This window comes from Gymnogyps californianus, chromosome 2 (genome assembly GCF_018139145.2).
Source record: "Gymnogyps californianus isolate 813 chromosome 2, ASM1813914v2, whole genome shotgun sequence".
In the NCBI taxonomy this organism is placed as follows: domain Eukaryota; kingdom Metazoa; phylum Chordata; class Aves; order Accipitriformes; family Cathartidae; genus Gymnogyps; species Gymnogyps californianus.
In genome coordinates, this window is record NC_059472.1 from 116687333 (window position 1) to 116705819 (window position 18487).

General features: G+C 37.4%; 1 protein-coding gene across 3 annotated transcripts in view; it reads right to left on the reverse strand.

Annotated features, from left to right (window-relative positions):
* Positions 1–671: 671 nt before the first annotated feature.
* PDCD6IP (programmed cell death 6 interacting protein) overlaps positions 672–18487 on the reverse strand; it is a 35210-nt gene continuing 17394 nt past the window's right edge. Inside the window, exons 7-18 of one of the 3 annotated variants that reach the window (XM_050890789.1) lie at positions 16732–16848; positions 14103–14325; positions 13219–13342; positions 12329–12506; positions 11813–11924; positions 10822–10991; positions 8750–8998; positions 7243–7377; positions 6202–6296; positions 3274–3403; positions 2696–2901; positions 672–1917 (exon numbers count right to left, since the gene is read on the reverse strand). In XM_050890789.1, the coding sequence (XP_050746746.1) occupies positions 1749–1917; positions 2696–2901; positions 3274–3403; positions 6202–6296; positions 7243–7377; positions 8750–8998; positions 10822–10991; positions 11813–11924; positions 12329–12506; positions 13219–13342; positions 14103–14325; positions 16732–16848 (1908 nt within the window). In that variant the 3' untranslated portion in view covers positions 672–1748. Of the gene's footprint in view, positions 1918–2695; positions 2902–3270; positions 3404–6201; positions 6297–7242; positions 7378–8749; positions 8999–10821; positions 10992–11812; positions 11925–12328; positions 12507–13218; positions 13343–14102; positions 14326–16731; positions 16864–18487 lie in introns of all 3 variants that reach the window. The other 2 variants (XM_050890787.1, XM_050890788.1) reach the window with 2 other exon arrangements.

The following is an 18487-nucleotide window of genomic DNA, read 5'->3' on the forward strand; positions in this document are numbered from 1 at the left end:
ATCTACAGTGCTGTATTCCCTTACTTCATCCTGTTCCCCAACATCGCTGAGCTTCTACAGGGTTAATAAATTTGTTTAGAATTAGATACTTATGTTCTATGAGGGATGCTTATTTTTACCTTTTGATCTGCATTTTCTATGGGGGTCAGGGAGTATTACAGACAAGTAGTCTTCACAAAGTAATCGGAGTGATCTCACAGCAAGAAGAACTTGAGACAGAAAGAAAGGAGCTCATATGGATATGTGTGCTGCTTTCTTTATGAGGAAGAGTATTCAAGATCCAGTGAGGTTTCCACCCAGATGCTACAATAACTGGCACCCTCTAAACCCCTACATTAAAATACACCTCAATATTTTAATCAGGCACTTAAATAGAAAAACAAAGCAGTAACATTTAACATAGGTATTGTGATAGCTATTCTGTAAGGCCATAACATCTTCTATGAAGCACTCAGGAAATTAACTGTCCCACAGAAGCAAGTAACTCATGTCAAGGGCTAAAGGAATGGAGAGTCCCTCACTAGACAAGCATGTTTAAAAAAAAAAAGAGAAAAAAAGACTGAAAGACGGTTAGTAAATATTTGGTAGACGCCATTGACCACAGATTTATATTCCTCACTATTTAATGCAAAATGTAGTGCAAGGTTATTAAACCCTTGAGAAGATGGATCCAGAAAGTAAACATTCAATGTGCTTTAATTTAAAAGATAATATATTTTGCCCCCACACACAAAAAAAAGTTTCTCCACTGATAACAAGCTCCCTGAGGGAATACATGAATTTTTTCAAGGGAAAAAAGCAATCATTTAAAAACATAATCTGAAAAGCTCCAACAATCAATAGTTGCCCTATTTTCAGCCATAACACATTTCTGATCAACATTTCTTTGGAAAACATGGGTTAGACCAACCAGCCACTGGTCCTGCAACAGGGACCCTCATCTCCCTTCTTTTAAGTAGTATTCTGGAGATGAGAGTAACCATTCTTTTAAAACGGTAATGAACATATTTTAGTTCAATACATTTCAAAGTTATAGGAAAATTCTACCTGCACGACTTCATCTACCAACATTTAAATGGTTAATTATAGATTCTGTCACAAAAATACAGAATCAAAGAAGAGAGATGGACATTCAGTTGTAAGTCTAAACACTTGAGAAGTTACCTTTATGTTATGCAAGTCAAGGGACAAATGAAAGAATCCAGATACACAAAAAAAACTCATTTTTATGGTAATGAGAATGCCAAGTGTTTAAACCATTCTTAAGTAATTTATTCTTTTTTACTGATGATTTACAAGGCCTTGATTATTAGACAAAATAGCATATTTTAACTAAACTCAAAAAAATACAAACCAGTAGAGTATAGAAGGAAATGCTATATGGTTCCGTAGAATATATCACACCCAGTGCACACACTGCTTCATTTTTCTCATCTGAATCCATTTGTTACTTATAGGATTTTTGCAAAGAAATATTTTGGTCTAGCCAACATATAGTGTACAGTTCCAGACCACTGAATTAGGCTCTAATTCTGGCATTAGTCTACAGTCTAAACCACTGCAGCAGATCTTTCAAAGTGTTTAGTGTAATCAAAAACTGATCTAGACATTTTTGAGCAGTTAACCATAAACAGGAGTTATAGACTGCATACAGTTCAGTATGGTACATTAACTGAAGCTAAAAGTTTTAGTATGCTTATTGCCAATTTCTCCCAAATTTTAACAAGCAGAGCTGCTTTGCAGATACATTATTGCTGAGGGTAATAAGGCTGTTGAGGAAAAGGGTATCCAGGTTGTTGAGGTGCCGGATATGGTGCTTGTCCAGGGTTTTGATACACAGGTGAGGGTGCATATGGCAGATTATATTGACCATACATGTATGGATTATAGCCCATTGGCATTGGCATCTGGCAATACCTGTGAGGTGGGGGAGGAAAAAGCATACTTTAGTTGTAAAACACTGATGATGTTAATTTGCAAATAACAACTCATTAATAGATACAAAAAGACATGCAATCACCGCGAATGCTTTCCTTTCATTTTCCGTTTTGTGCAGCAGAAAGCGTGGTAACTTTCAAGGATCAAACATGAAAAAAATTATAACGTGTGGAACAGAAATGCAGACAGAAGGTGGACTAAAGGCAACTTGCTGGAACTAGAACTGATCTAAATTGATTCTCTTATGTTTAATATCATTGTACATATTTTAACATTTGCTGAGCCTGCTACTGAAGAAGAGAACAGCTGCCTTCAATTCCTCGTGATGACTCCAGAAAGATGGAAAAAAGCATCAGAAGAAAGCACACTACTCAACTGGAATTTTTTCTGTATTTTTCATCATCTTTAGCAAGATACCAAGATCTGAAAAATGAGATATGCCAACACTTTTGAGATAAACACCACCAACTGATTATGCAAGGGCTGGCAATAGTCCACAAACCACAGTTAAGGAACTGCAGTCCTATCTCCCTTCTCCTTTAAAAAAGCCAAACTACAAGAACTTAAAATGAACCCTCCCACAAATGGTACCAAGAAATGATTCCAACAAGAATCACATGATTAAAACTAAAAAAATCATCTTGCCTCAAACACTAAACACATCTTCAATAACTGATTTTAAAATGTCACATGGAACAAACAAGTGCTTGTAGATAACAGGACAACAAAGTACTGCTTAAGTACTCCCATAGCTTACCCTGGGTAACCTGGATAAGTTGGGTAAGGAGGTCCCTGTGCCTGTGAAGGTGCAGTGCTTGCTGCAGGTGCACTGGCTCCTGGAGTAGGAGCAGGAGCAGCAGCAGGAGCTGCAGCTGTTCCAGAGGGTGCTGATGCAGAAGAGGAACTGCTTGCTGCAGAAATCACTGGTGGTGGTGGCCGTGCTGGTGGCTGTGGTTTAGTCCCCTAACAAGAGAAAGTGAATTAAGCTAGAGCCTCTTTCTGGAATTCTTGGAATCAAAAGCTGTGGTTATATGATTAGTTGATTTTGATTTTTATTTTAAATGGACATTCTATATTTAGTCTATACAGATAATAGTGCGAAGCATCTAAAAAGCAATAAGCTTTCCATTTCAAACCTGTACGTTACGAACACCAATAGTACATAATACACCTCTCTGCAAAGTCTTTAGACTTTGCCCTCTATTTCACTTCAACACATTTCCAAATACACCAATTTATTAAGGAGTGATATACACAAATTACAGATCAGTTTGGAGTTCCAAAGTATGGACCTTCTATTTTCAACCCATTAAGTCCTTAGCATATATTTACCACCATGGTTCTGGGTGCTGGAGTAGGAGTTGACGATGCAGCAGGCTTACTTCCTCCGGCTGATGTGGTCTGATATGTAGGCAGAGGAATAGAGGGAGCACTGGGTTCCCTAGCAATGCTTTGCTGCAAATCTCTATTAAAAACAAACAAGCAAACATACAGCTTAGTTTAAGAATTGTTTGTTACACAGTTCAGCAAGCTAAGCTAAAAAGATGCAACAGAGTAAATGTAGTATTTAAGGCATGATCACTGAGCTAGCTCAAACTAAATTTGGAGTCCAAATCACTTCCACAGAAACAATCCTCTAGCCAACCCTCTGATTAACTGTTACATTTATTTTCTAATAATGTCTTTATGTTCCAACTCAATAATGGGTATAGATCACTGAACTAGCCAAAAGCTTTGGGATCAGAAATTATAGAATAGTCAGAACATTTAGCAACTTGGAAGCTTTCTTGAGAATCTAAGGAAACCTCAAGGCTATTGAAAAGGATAAAAGTAAGTTTCAGTAACTTTGACATGTAAAGAGAAGCAATACAGAAGAAAAGCAATGTCGTATTGCTTGGAGATTACCCTAAATTAAATAATATTGCATGCAAATACCATATATCTAACAGAACTGTAAAAAAAAAAACCACCAAAAAAAAAGTCCACTAGATAGTCCACAGTATCATTTATATCTGGGTAAGCATAACTATCAAAAAACCCTGGCAAAAATCTGAATGGCTCAGCACATGAGCTTTAAAGTTCTCTATTCTGTTACCTCTAGCATTGGAATTACTCTTGGTAAGATACTAGGAGGCTTTGGTGTCATGTTGTACTACAAGCTGTCATTAAACAGCATAATTTTACAGTCAGCTTGTCATGAAAACTCCAAGGAAGCAGTTCTGAGTTACATATTCAGAGGAATGTAGTTCATTTCTCAATGCAAAGATTCAATATTTGAGATTGGGCAGATTCTTCAGAAAGAGTTTAGGAAGCATTTAAAATTTCAGACAATTTTGTGTAAAAATGATAGGTGAGCAATACGTAACAGCTAGAACTTGATACTTGGCATTCTGAAACAGAAGACAGGGGAGACTGACAAAGGTATACAGTCTAGTTAGCAACATACTACAAGCTCCTATTATATAGCATGCAAAGGTGAGCTCCAAAGGAGAACAAAAAACTGGCAACTTTTGCAGAAACTTGGTAGAAAAAACACGACTGAAACAAAAACTCCAAGAAAACTGTCCTCGCAGTTACCTCTGCAGTAAAAAGGAATGATGGAGAAAAAGCTGGAAATACTGTCTTGATGCTCTGTTACATATGCTTATGTATATCTCAAACTATTTCTTGCAGATAGTGGAGTAATTATTCAACACTGTATTATACTGAAAGTAACAAACCCAAAACTTAACATCTTAGAAAATGACATAAGGGATGGAAGTAACAATTTTCTTCTTAAAATCACACTGCAAAGACCAATGGCTTACAGAACAGTGGTACCATTCAGAGTGAAGTATATTTTGACCACAAAGTGACGGAACACATTAAACATGAAATGTAAAATACTATTAAAACTGATCCTCCAATGGGCAATCATTGGGGGGGGGGAGAAATCTCTAGTTCTAAATGAGAAACCATCTAAACAAATTTATTTTCACTAAGAGAAGATGCAGCCCACAGTCAATATTGGGGGGGGTGGGGGGTGGGGGCAGGGCAGGAGGAAGGGGCAAAACACACATTTTATTCACTCAAACTGTGGATTGGGCGCGCTGAGAAATACATTTTGTAGACGTATACTACAAATATCCCAAATCTGATCATTGCCCCTAACCTTGACAGGGTTTCATGTCAGCAAACAGTTAACACATGAGGCAGTAAAAGATAGCATGGTAAGATTCAGCTGAATGTTATATCAACACTAAACCTACAGCTTTAACACTGAACATTAACATATTAGAGATGTGAGATATTCAGACCTAAGCCTCGGTTAGACAGCCTACAGGTTCCAAACTGCATGAATGTAGGAAGTGGAAGATAGCTGGAAGGGGTGGTATACAGTTAGTAAGATTTACAAGCACAATCCCCAACTGAAAAAGAACGGTTCTACAAAGGATGAAGTTAGGAAAGATAAAATTCGAGGGCTGAGCATCCCATTCACAACATGGTACGCGCACAGAACAACTGCAGTTTCACCAACTGAAACTTTAGTAACAACTAGCCCTTTTTATAAAGGGCTACGTGCTTTGCTAAAGAATACCGATTAAAAGGCAAGCCTTTTCAGTTATGCTTTCCTCTTAAGGGGAGAGCCTAAAAATCATGGCTGAAGCATACTATACTAGCCTGATCACGTGGGGCACGACAACATCAGACACTTTACTTCACACGAAGGACAAAATCTGCTTCTCTCCCCAGCAGTGTAGGCAACCCACATATGTAAACAATGATAACATATCAGACCAGATCAGACTATGGAGCAGAGGTGAAATACCGACATTTTTTCCCCCCACCACACTGGGCACATGGAAGGCAATCATATGCTGAAGCATTTATCTAATTTCTCAAACCAAAATGACAGCAGGAGCAAGATGCAGAAATCAGAAGTTCCTCAAAGGAAAGAATAAAATAATTAACAAATGCATGCTGAAAAGAACTGAGAGTCAAATCATGATAAGATGAAACAGATTCATGCTGAACTGTATATACGAACAGCAGAGCAGACTTCAAAGTAGATTTTTCCATTTATTTCTCCTATCACTTTCCTAGTTTTTCAGGGGAGGGGAGAGTGGGGTCAGTATTAAGGCAAAGAAGAGGTGATAGTCTTAACACACCTATTCTCTCTCTCTCATTTCATCAAGTACCATAATAAACATGTCCCCAAAGATTAATTTCTGATAAATACTTCAACTGTTTCTACAACGCTTAAACAAAACATTGAAATCTTACTTGAGCAGTTCATCTCTTTCAGTCTTGCGAGCAAAGACAATATCACTGCATTTGTTTTGGAATTTCAGCAGGATTTCTGTCAGCTCATTGTAAAACTAGTGAAGAAAAACAAAAAACCAACATGCTCAATCAATACTTTCAGACTCTATGCTAGCATATTTCTACATATTGATCCAGTTATAGGTGTTGTATTATTACAGTGCCCAGAACCTGTCATTCCAGTAAAGTTTGCTAGTGCATTTTATTCTGCTTTTCAAAAACAAATATTAGTCAGCTGTTGTCCATCTCTGTAATATCATACAATTTTGTGGAAGGTTTTATATGTGTATGTGTGTGTGTGTATAAATATAGAAATAGTTTAAGACAACTAGAAAATGTATTAAAACCAGAACAAAACTAGATCCCTTCTGGTGATTAACTAAAAGAAGAAATCATCCTTTAAAAAATAAATAATTTTACTGCCTTCGGTCAGTTCCATGTATTTCATTTGTATAGACATTTCAGAGTTTTATCTTCTTTTTTCCTCTAGTGAGCTATCTATAAACCAGCTAAAAGTACTTAATACAGAAGCAGTAAGACACCTTCCAGAAGCCTAGATCAAAAAAAGCAAGCTAAATAAAGCCCTCCTCATCTTTCCTCACATATGCAGTGATAAAACATATGCACATATGCAGTATATAAAACACAAATTTGATAAGGTGATTAAATACCATGGGAGAACAGATGAAAGAATTCCTCAGATAAAATGGCTCTCATCTGGGTACTTCAGCATTAGTTACTCAGCTGTAATTAACAACTTTTCCTATTTTAATATAAAGCAATGCTCAGAAAAGTTTACTTTTCAGATAGGAACAAAGTGTTTCACAGCTGTCAAAATCAAAATTCGAGCAACTCGCTGTCCTCACTTCAGTAGTAAAATCCTCAAAAATGTACCTCTCATCTAGCATGTCTGCAAAGTTTATTATGAGTTTTGATTCACATCTCATTGTGTAAATAAATAGAAAACCCCCTGTTCTTTCAATCCTTTAAGCGTTACCATACCTTTGTACCTTCTCTTAAATTGGCTACAAGTTCCACAAAGTTGTCGTTTGCTACAGCTAAGTTCTTCAAAACTTCTTCTCTTAAATTAGATTCGTTGTTCGATTGTTTCATCTTTGAAAAATCCTGATGTGCATTCTTAAAAGAAGGGAAAAAATAAGCAGTGAAAATAATACAAGCTAATTCCATGTAAGATTCTGTATGTTTTGGTTTTTTCCTCTTACTCATTGCTTCTACCCCCTTTTCCCGATACCTGCCTTTCCTCACCTTTCATCCACACACTGTACTTCCTGATACTTGCTATCTGTCAAGTGCAGTGGCTATTTCAGAACTATACATGTATTAACTCACTGGCAGTAAGTATCAGCTAATTATCTGTTCTGTTGTGGGCTGCCTTCAGCTAATTCTCAAGCTCATACTGCAGACTCGCTTTCAGAGGCTATACTAATTAGGCGCTCTCCTGTACTACCCTCCATTGATATTCATAAAATCATACTGAAAGTTAGTATTTTTAAGAAGTGCTACCTCAAATTTGGTTGACATTGGCAAGCTATTAAAAGGACAGGGAAGTGGAAAACTTACAGAAGGATCACCTACATCTCATTTATTTTGGGAAAATAAACAAACAAGCAAACTTAAAAAGACTACTTCAGCTGCCAGAAGCAGCCAAACTTGAACTCCAGGACATTCAAACATCAAAATAATATCCATCATGATTTTAAAAGTATATTATGTTAAAAGGTGTCTGAATATAAAAACCTTGATAAACATGGGCCATATGGGCATTTAGAAACAATTTTTTCCCTTTTGGAAAAGTCTCTTATTCTTGCAATCCAAGCTGCAGTCAGAAGTTGCAAGTAATCTTGTGCACAAATAGGGCCCATCATTACTCAGGCCACTACTGTCACTTGTCCAAGCACTAAGACTTCCTCTTTTGCCAGATGTTTCAAGTACCTGTCTCTAGTGTTACTGACAAATTAAGGCTGAATTTATAAATAAACTTTGGGAAATTCTCATCAATTTTTACTTTGATGAGCTTTGCACATGCTGGAAGTCAAGCACATTGTAAATAGCAATTAGGAATAAACCAAAATGTACTTCAGAGACCCAAAATGTCTTCTGGTAGACAGTAAGGACAGGTCTCCAGTTATCGCAGAAAGAAGCATTAAGATGGGAGGAGGGGGAAAACCAAAACAAATCCAAAAAACTTAAAACACCAGTTAAGCTTCTTTCAAGGGCAAAGCCATCTGCAGAACTGGGCCAAGAAAAGGTCCAAGAGAATTTACACTGGAGCTCTGGGAGAGTCTGCTAAAAATTCACATTTCTTTCCAGTAAACAAAAAAAACACCCCGTATTTTTCAGTAATGAGAGGAGTAAAAGGAGTATCAACTAGCCTATGACAGAGTAAGAAGCAAAACAGAGCAGAAAGCAAGAGTTTTAAAGCACTGGAGAGGTAGAGGAAACGTTACTCCTTAGTTTAAGAGCAAGGAAGACATACAACGTGTTGTACCTGAATGTTTTTGAGAAGTTCTTCCTGCTTTTTTAGGGACTCTTGCACTTTCTGTGTGTAACTTCCATAAATTCTGTCCAACTCAGCCTCAGAGATAGCCTCCTCATTTATAGCACCATCCTGCGCAAGTGCAGTCAGGAATTTGCTTGTCATGTCAAAATTTACAGATTTCAGGTCATTTTCCAGTTGTTCTCTCTCCTTCTTAACTTCATCCAGATTGGCCAGCAAAGTTCTTAAGACATTAACAACCTAGACAATAAAAATGGTCATAAGTTACCATGTTTAGAGGAACTATTGCAGACCTATACTCTATTACTTGTTTTCATCTTGCACTCCTCACTGATGCAATGCAACAAAGATCTTCAAGCATTTCTCAAGCTATATTCTCCTCTAAAGATTTGCTTCCACTAATAAAACTGAATTGCTATAAAGATTTTTAAATCTATTTTTTTTAAAACTGATCACATACGTTCCAATAGGATATTCTAAAAATGGCAGTCAAAAACACTGACTTCAAATCACTCCTATGAGAAAAATACTCATATTGCTGTAGATGAGCCATGACTTTCTTGGAAAGCAAGTTGGTGTAATTGCCTAATACTTTAAAATACTGGGCTATGTCTTTTACATTGCCTAATTGTCCCAAGAACCTGAGCACTACACCCCACCATCCTACATAACAAAAATATTCATCAAGGATTGCTCCTTTTATAGTAGTCAACCAGTCTTGCTGTCTGTGGCGATTGAACCTGCTCACACTAAGTGTAACAAAATATACTCAAGCAGATTTTAAACAAAAAGACAACTTATTTTCCAATTGTCAGTGTATTGGGTTTGTGCGGCAAGGTTTTGGTAGCGGGGGGTGGGGTGGGGCTATAGGGGTGGCTTCTGCGAGAAGCTGCTAGAAGCTTCCCCTATGTCCAATAGAGCCAATGCCAGTTGGCTCCAAGATGGACCTGCCGATGGCCAAGGCCGAGCCAATCAGTAACAGTGGTAGCGCCTCTGTGATAACATATTTAAGAAGGGGAAAAAGTTGCTGCTCAGCAGCAATTACAGCCAGAGAGAGAAGTGAGAAGATGTGACAGAAACAACTCTGCAGACACCAAGGTCAGTGAAGAAGGAGGGGGAGGAGGTGCTCCAGGCGCCGGAGCAGAGAGATTCCCCTGCAGCCCGTGGTGAAGACCATGGTGAGGCAGGCTGTCCCCCTGCAGCCCATGGAGGTCCACGGTGGAGCAGATATCCACCTGCAGCCCGTGGAGGACCCCACGCCGGAGCAGGCGGATGCCCGAAGGACGCTGTGACCCCGTGGGAAGCCCGCACTGGAGGAGGCTCCTGACAGCACCTGTGGCCCCGTGGAGAGAGGAGCCCACGCTGGAGCAGGTTTGCTGGCAGGACTTGTGACCCCGCGGGGGACCCACGCTGGAGCAGTCTGTTCCTGAAGGACTGCACCCCGTGGATGGGACCCATGCTGGAGCAGTTGGTGAAGGACTGTCTCCCGTGGGAGGGACCCCACGCTGGAGCAGGGGAAGAGTGTGAGTCCTCCTCCCCCTGAGGAGGAAGGAGCGGCAGAAACGACGTGTGATGAACTGACCCAAACCCCCATTCCCCGTCCCCCTGTGCCGCTCAGGGGCGGAGGAGGTAGAGAATTTGGGAGTAAAGTTAAGCCTGGGAAGAAGGGAGGGGTGGGGGGGAAGGTGTTTTTAAGATTTGGTTTTATTTCTCATTATCCTACTCTGATTTGACTGGTAATAAATTAATTTTTTTTCCTCAAGTCGAGTCTGTGTTGCCTGTGACAGTAATTGCTGAGTGATCTCCCTCTCCTTATCTCGACCCCTGAGCCTTTCGTTCTATTTTCTCTCTCCTGTCCAGCTGAGGAGGGGGAGTGATAGAGCGGCTTTGGTGGGCACCTGGCATCTAGCCAGGGTCAGCCCACCACAGTCAGTTACCTCTTGTATCAATTGTGACAGAAACAAGAGCAGCTAAGGATCAGCTTTCACACCAATTCATGTAAGTTTACTTTGTTAGATGAATAGCACTTCTATTCAAAATAGAGACAAATTTCAACGCTTTACCTCATTTCCTTGTAATGTTTTTGCTGGGTTGGCAGAAGGAATGGCTGCATTGAGTTCTGACTCTGGCTTACACAGAAGCGCAATTGTATCCCGGTGAGACTGATAACGCTCTTTAACTTGGCCATCTGCTTGCACAGCTTTATTCAAAATATTATGGTAATTGGCTCCCTCTGGTGGTGGGAGGGGGAAAAAAAAAAAAGGGTGTTTATATATCATTTCAAAACTTATTTTATCCAAGTCTTGCACCAGAGCAGTTTTCAAGCGTTTCAGCAAGTCTTCATACATTTTTATGAGCCTGCACATTATGAAGTTATTAAGACTTACAAATAAAACTTAAGCTCCTACGTTATGTTTTAAATAGTGCATAAACTAGGCACCTATATTAATCCTCCAGAGAAGCATACAAAAGTATATGAATGAACATTGGTTTGAGCTACTCCCCAGACTTAAACCCCTGTAACTTTGCCAAACTAAGGCAGTGGTATCAGTCCCTTATTAGCTTCAAAACAACACATATTAAGCACACAGAAAACATGCTATAGTGATGGCCCTAAGTAGTCTGACTAACTGCTGGGGGGGGGGGAACCAACCCAACCCACCAAATCAGAGAAAAAAAAAAGAACATCTTGATGGGAAACACAAAAAAAAAGTTAATATAAAAAGAAAAATACACTAAAGTATTTACAAGGTAATTGCAACCAGATTCTTACGAGGGCAGCCATTTGCCATTACATATGCTTTCTGAAACTTTAGCATGCATGTGCGCTCCAGGGGTGCAAAAGCAGCAGCAAATTCTCTGCTATCACATCATCTCTCAACTCCAAATAATGGTGCCGACTGCAATAAGGATATTTTGGCATAACCTCTCATAAACTGAAATTTGTATCTTTAAAGATAGTATCAGAGCATCAAAAACTACTTTAATTTACACGATGAGAATTGACATTTTTAGAGCATCCCCAGAATCCAAAGCATGAAACATGAACTTTACCTGCCCTTAAAGGCTTATAGAGTTCGTTGGATGGCGTTCTCTGCCAGCGTTCTTTGAATTTTGTTCGCAGGTCATTGTCTGTAGTTTCTTCTTCATCTAATAATCTTAGTGACTACAAGAGTAAAATGTTACATGCGTTATAGGCCATTCTAAACATGGAATAGCTACAAAATATACAGCTAGTGTAGAAAATACAAAGAATGCTTATACATCCTTTATAAATTTAAATTGGCAAATCAAAAAAACAGGCATGAAAGGCACAAATCACCCAGATTTCTTTAGAATGCTTTCCTCCCCCCCAACAATTTTAAAAACAAAATACTTGTAAGGGAACATCCACATGTGACAGCACAGTTTTTGTATGGACTAAACACTTCAATGGCATATTTTTAAAGTGCTATTAAAGTTACAAGCATTTTGGATAATCATGCACTTTTTCTATTGCCATTTAAAGAGAAAAAGTTCAGTGGTGGTGTTTTTTAAGCATGTTTTAGTATTAGCAGTTGCTGAGCTTACTTCATCTAAAATTTCTTTGTTCCTTTGTAGCAGTTCAGGCAGATCTTTGATCAGCTGATCAACAGTCTGAATTCCTCCCTGTTCTATCACAGACTTAGACTTGTTCAAAATAGACTGAGGAACAGTATCACCAGACACATCTTCGATAGCAGCAGGAAGATTGAGGGAAGCCAACACACTGAAAAAGTCAACATGTTAAATAGCAACTTGTTTGTAGATGGTTTTATCCTGTAAATAACACTGTTATCCAAACAAACAATCACACAGTCAATTATAATGGAAACAGAGTATAATGTACTCCTGAACAGAAATTTCAAACTGAAAACTCTAAACTTATTCCTAGTGTATACCTCACCAAAAATAAGTTTCAAAGCTCTTAAAAGCTAAACAAATCCTAGTCTTCTAGCACTTACAAAATATGGCAAACATTTTCAGTAGTAACTATCTGCTAAATAAAGAACCAACTGCCTTGAGTTACATTCCTATCTTTCAGCTTGATATATTTTTTTTATTATTTATTTTAAAGAACAAAATTTTGGGGGAAAAAATATCATGTATTGAGTCACTGATATAATCAAGCTAACCATCAGAACGTGAAAATCCCTCTAGATTAATGGAACTGCAACTTTTCTGGGCGAGTGTCAGACCCCTAAAAAAATGAGGAAAGATTTAAGAAAAATAAATCCCATTTGTTCTTAATATGCTTTCAATCTTAACATCTGCAGAAAAGTAGTTCTAAATACCCCTGCTATGACTTACGTTTGCCAGCCTACCATACAGTAATAAAAAACTCCTGCTGTAATCTGGATGTCTGCAGGCTGCAAGGCAACCAGTGTTTATAGGCTATTCCATAACTCCTCTTGATAAATTTAACAAGAAGGCATACTTACCCATTTGCCAGATTTGTGGCTTCTCTCATCTGGGCTATTAACCTGTTTACTAGATCTGCCTTTCTCTGGTTATAAACACTCACAGATTGCTGAACTTGCAATGGAACCATCTTCTCAAACAGGTCTGCAATTAAAGTAGTATACATTATTCAAGTTGCACTGTGAAGGTAAAAGGATACAAACATCTTCACAGCTCTTTTGTACAGGTTGTACTACAGAGACTGATCTAAACAGTTTAAGATACTCTCCCCCACTCCCCAAGATGTCTCAGAAAAAAAAAACCCACAACTATTTCTACAGGTCTTTAGATTAGATTTCAGTTTCTAAGACTGAAATTGATTTAGAAATCATTTAAAGGCATTGTATTTAAAACAATTGTAGGATTACAAATCAGATTTTCCTTACGGCTTCATTTCTAATTCTGCTTTTTTAAAGGAAGGAGAAAGGGAAGAGAGGATCATTTTTCAGAACTCTCCTGTACAGCCAACAAACTGAAGTTTTTCAGCTTTATGGAAGGCCAGTAACTACGTTAGTTAAGATTGTACAATTTGATACTTTTCCCTTATATTAGTGTTCCTTCTGAAATTAAAAAGGTTGGTTTAATACAGAAAACACAGTTGCTGAGAAAAATCTGAGAAAATCTTTATGAGAAGGGCACATTGCAGATAATGATTTTCAACCTGTGGTTTATTCTTCCAGTACTTTTTATCATCAAGTAGTAGAACAACAAAATGGAAAAGACAAATGGCACTTTCAAAAACACTGCTGTATACTTAATACAATTCAAAAGTAAACATTTACTTTTTCATGGTACAAATGAACTTTGGTGGCCATGAGTTTCACAAGGTAACAATTACCCTGTGCGCTCCACACACTTCGCTTACCAGTGAATTTCTGACTGAGAGGAACAACAACTGGAGTAGACTTCACAAGACTGGCTTTTCCAATGGACTCCAAATCTTTCAGGTCAGGAACCCGGTCATGGTAAATGAAGTCATTGTCTTTTTTGGCAGCTGTAAGCGCACGGTTGATTTTGTCAACCAGATCTTTAACATTTATATATTCATCATAACGAGATGCCACTGTTTTCACCAAGTCTGCTGCATGCTAAAAAAAAAAAATTAAAATACAGTTAAAATTATAACTTTTCTTTCTCCCTGTCATATATACTTAGGAAAACAGATGAGCTTCCCAGTTAGCCAAGTAACTATTACCAACACATATGATCAATATTATTATTTCCTTAAGAAAATATTCTCCCCCTTTATGTATCAAAAAGGAAAAAGGAGATTTTACTCATAAAAATAGTTCACTGGGGAAAAAAAAAACCAACCAAAAAAAAGGTAACCAAGGTAATATCTCACAATAGCTTCACTATGACTCCCCAAAATCCAAAAGAAGTGATCATGAGTTAGAGGCAATAACGCTTCAAACACCCATTCACAAAAGGAAAAAAATGCTACCATGTCACTTTCATGGTGTTTCATGAAACCCACAGCTTGTTTTTGCAGGTATTGCAAATTGTGTCTCAAATCTTGCTCACATTCATGAAGAGGCCAGAGTCCTGCTTTTCACATCTGCCACTAACACCCATCTAACCTTGAGCTCAGAGGCTACAAAAATTATGCTGGAATCCTACTGCAAGTTAAAATAAAATACAAGGTCTGCTGTCTCTTCACTTCTGTCTGCTCAGCCTAGATGCAACCCTGAAGTATCTGGTTTTCCTACATTGCATTTACTGCAGGAGAAATGCAAAACAAAACATCATCCTTTGACTGTATCCATTCAATCCTGATGAAATTTGTGTTGTGAATGTGTAAAAACAAAATACTAAGAAGCTATGTCAGATGAGGTTTACATAAACTCACAATTCAAAAACTCAAACTTCTTGGGATTGTGAAGTGGAACCTGAGCTACACTAGTGAAGCATATTTGAAATTTGCTGAGATTTTTTGCCACTTTCCATTATGCTGTAAATCACACAACAGTAGTTTTGGTTTGATACAATACTACAGTCTAACTAGCATTTGCCAGAAACAGAAAATGAGAGAAGAAACAGGGGTATGCATATATACTTTAATTTGGAAGAATTCACATTCATCTTCCCCCGCCCCTCAATTTAATCCATCTTTGTTCTAGCTTTTAAAAAGGGAAATAAAAAGAGAGTATTACTTTATAGCAACTGCATTTCTCAAAAACTCATCAAAAAGGATACTAAACCTATAATTTAGATTAATTATGGAAGCAGTATTTTAATAACTATGGAGAACAGGATTTAAGTTTCATCTTACTAAATGTATTAAACAAGAAGACAGAGGACTAACTTCTGACTACATGCTATTCATGAAACAGTGCTAAAATAAGTAATAATGGAGTATTTCCCCTCAGGCTTCACTAAAAAAAAATTTAAAAAAAAAACCACACCAAAACTTTAACTACTCAGCATGAAGGGATACTTCCTGTAACACAACATGAAGAAAAATCATGAACACAAGCTAATTTACTATACAACTTAACAATGATAGTAAATTTGATATAGCCAGATCTGTCAAGGGTGAGCACTAAAAAAAAAAAAAAAAAACCAAAAAAACCCCAACATTAATATTCTTTTACAGTAGAGTCCTAGAAAAGGAGGTCTGCTGGGCAGATTTAAAACTCAAAAATAAACACCAGATACACCTTCATTTATCACCTAGTAATGTAGTCATAACAACTTGCTGTTAGAAGTTCATACAGGCACTTCATTGTCATGCAAGCATACCAAAAAAAAGTTTCAAGCTCCATCCTACTCCAAGTCAATAAATGCATAACAGTAACTTTCAAAATGTCAACATGATAGTCTTATGTAAGTCTCTCAACTCTTCTGCGTATCAATAAATAGATACTGCACATGGATCCTACAAAGTCAGTCGAAGTGGCACTTTTTCTCCACCCCCCAAGGACCAGGGGAGTTGAAGAAAGTATTTATTTTTAGTCATTTTTTTCCCTACCTTACTTGAAACATGAGAAGACCTTACTCATTACAACACCTATATCTGAGTCCCTCTAGAAAGCAGATATAGAGGCAAAAAAAACTATAAAGACTAAAAATACAACTGTACATTTTTCAAAAATGATTAAGATTTAAATCAGGATCATAGGAAAGGAGGTAGGTATAGACCAGGCAGAATTTTAATGTTTTGGGGGTTTTTTTAATAACATTACTTCGGAAAATTTATTAACAAATCTGTTATATTAGCTATACTGAGATAAGAAGCCTATGCAAACGTAAAGATACACGCTTAACTTGTCAAGCAGTATCAAACTGCTCAAAAATCACTAAAATACATCTTTATAAGAGCTACAGAGATACCTCTCATCTTTGCAGCTGCTAATAATTTGATTCGTAATAAACATGCTCTGTAATTTTTGAATATGTTTCATTCTTAGTAATTTGAATTTTAGAACTCTAAGCTAGCTTTTCAGGATTTAACATTTTCCCATATTTTTCAGAGAAGAAAAAAAGTTACGCACCTGCAACCTCCCAATTTCTTCACCAAATTTCTTCTGCTGTTTTGCCAGGATAGATTGATGATATTCTGCATTGGCCTGCATAATGCAGTGCTTTGCAGCCAGAACAGGAAACACCTCCTGGAAATAAAAATACTGACCAGGGGAAAGTCCAACCACATTAACCACCACAGACAACATGGGATGCAGGAAGAAAAAGGAAGAAGAAAAGGAAATTAGAATCACCCAATTAATGGTTTAGATAGGTTAAAACATTAGAGGTAAATGTCAGAGACCACGTGACTTTGCATGGATTGAATCCAGTCTTTCTTTTTCAACCTGTTGTTGCGAAATTCTTAGTGTCCATTACTTTAGATGAACTACAATTTAAATTCAAGCCATGAAGTCGTAACATTTACTTCGAAGATTAGAAATGCATGCATATATTAGAAAGGATAGTTGCAAGAACACACCCAAATGCCCCCAAGACAAAGCCAAGACAAAGTGTTCTTAAAAGAAGGGGAAGGGGGGAAGACAGTTTTGTTTTGTTGTGGTGTTTTGGTTTTTTTTTAACAAAGCAATTACACCTAAAACAGCAGCAAGCCTATCAAGAAAGTAACTCTAAAATTATGAAAGCAAAGAACAAATAAAGAGGACCAATAACTATCAACATGGAAAGCAATTTAAAAGATTTAAAAGTCATTTTTAGACTTTTATATAAATGCACTTATCTTTGCAGGAGTACCAACCAAGACATGAAGAAAACATTATGCTGCAGCCACAGTATAGGCATGGTCTTTGATCAAGGATTTAGCGTTACTGTTTTATTTCTTAAATCAAGGAGCACTGGAAAACCAGAGTGATGTTTTAAAGACCTCAGTATATAGAGACCTGCTTCTTCACATTTGTGCAAACTTGCTGCCCTCACAGAGATTTTAAAAAAAAAAAAAAAAAAAAAAAAAAAAAAAGGGGTAAATTTGGAAGAAAAAGCTGGCTGTCTGGGAGCCCTTGCAACTGGAGTCTGACGCATCAAGTCAACCTCTATTTCACACTCCTAAACATGTAACTGTTCTCAGAGCTGGTGTTAACTCACAGAACCAGCAAATCTTATTATGTTCTTTCAGATAATCACTTGACTGATTACTGTGCAACGGGAACAGGGAGCATATCTATGGCTTAAAGGTCCACAACAACAAAAGACAAAGCAATGGCTTTATTATATCTCATTGCCTCTCAGAAATCCATCGTAAACATAACACTTAAGTGAGAAATTGGCCCAATCTATAAAATGCCACAGAATGCGTGAGAGGAAATACGTGCATACATAAAAGAATCTATCAAGTTGCAGCCAAGCAAGATATCAATTTAACTTTAAAAAACATTTTTTTTCAAAAGTATATAAAAAAAGTCACTGACTGGCCTACAAAGGCATTTGTGTAATATATTGCTGAAGAATAAAAATGCATACTTTTACTTTAGTACAGTAGCCCTTACCCATACAGTTCCTATCATTATCAAGATTCTATTCTGCATTAGAAACCAGAGGGGAAAAAAAAATTACCTGATTTTTTAACCCCAGAGGGAATAAAGGCGCCTTTAGTAAATACTTTGGCAATTATTTGACTAAGATTGCATATTAAGTTATAGAACCAGACATCAATCACTTCCATTTATCACCAGTAAAAGTATTTTTAGTAAGTTTTCTAGTGTATTTTTAGTAAATCTAGTATATTTCACATTTTATCTGTAACAAGAAAACTGCAAGCTGGAATAGTTATTT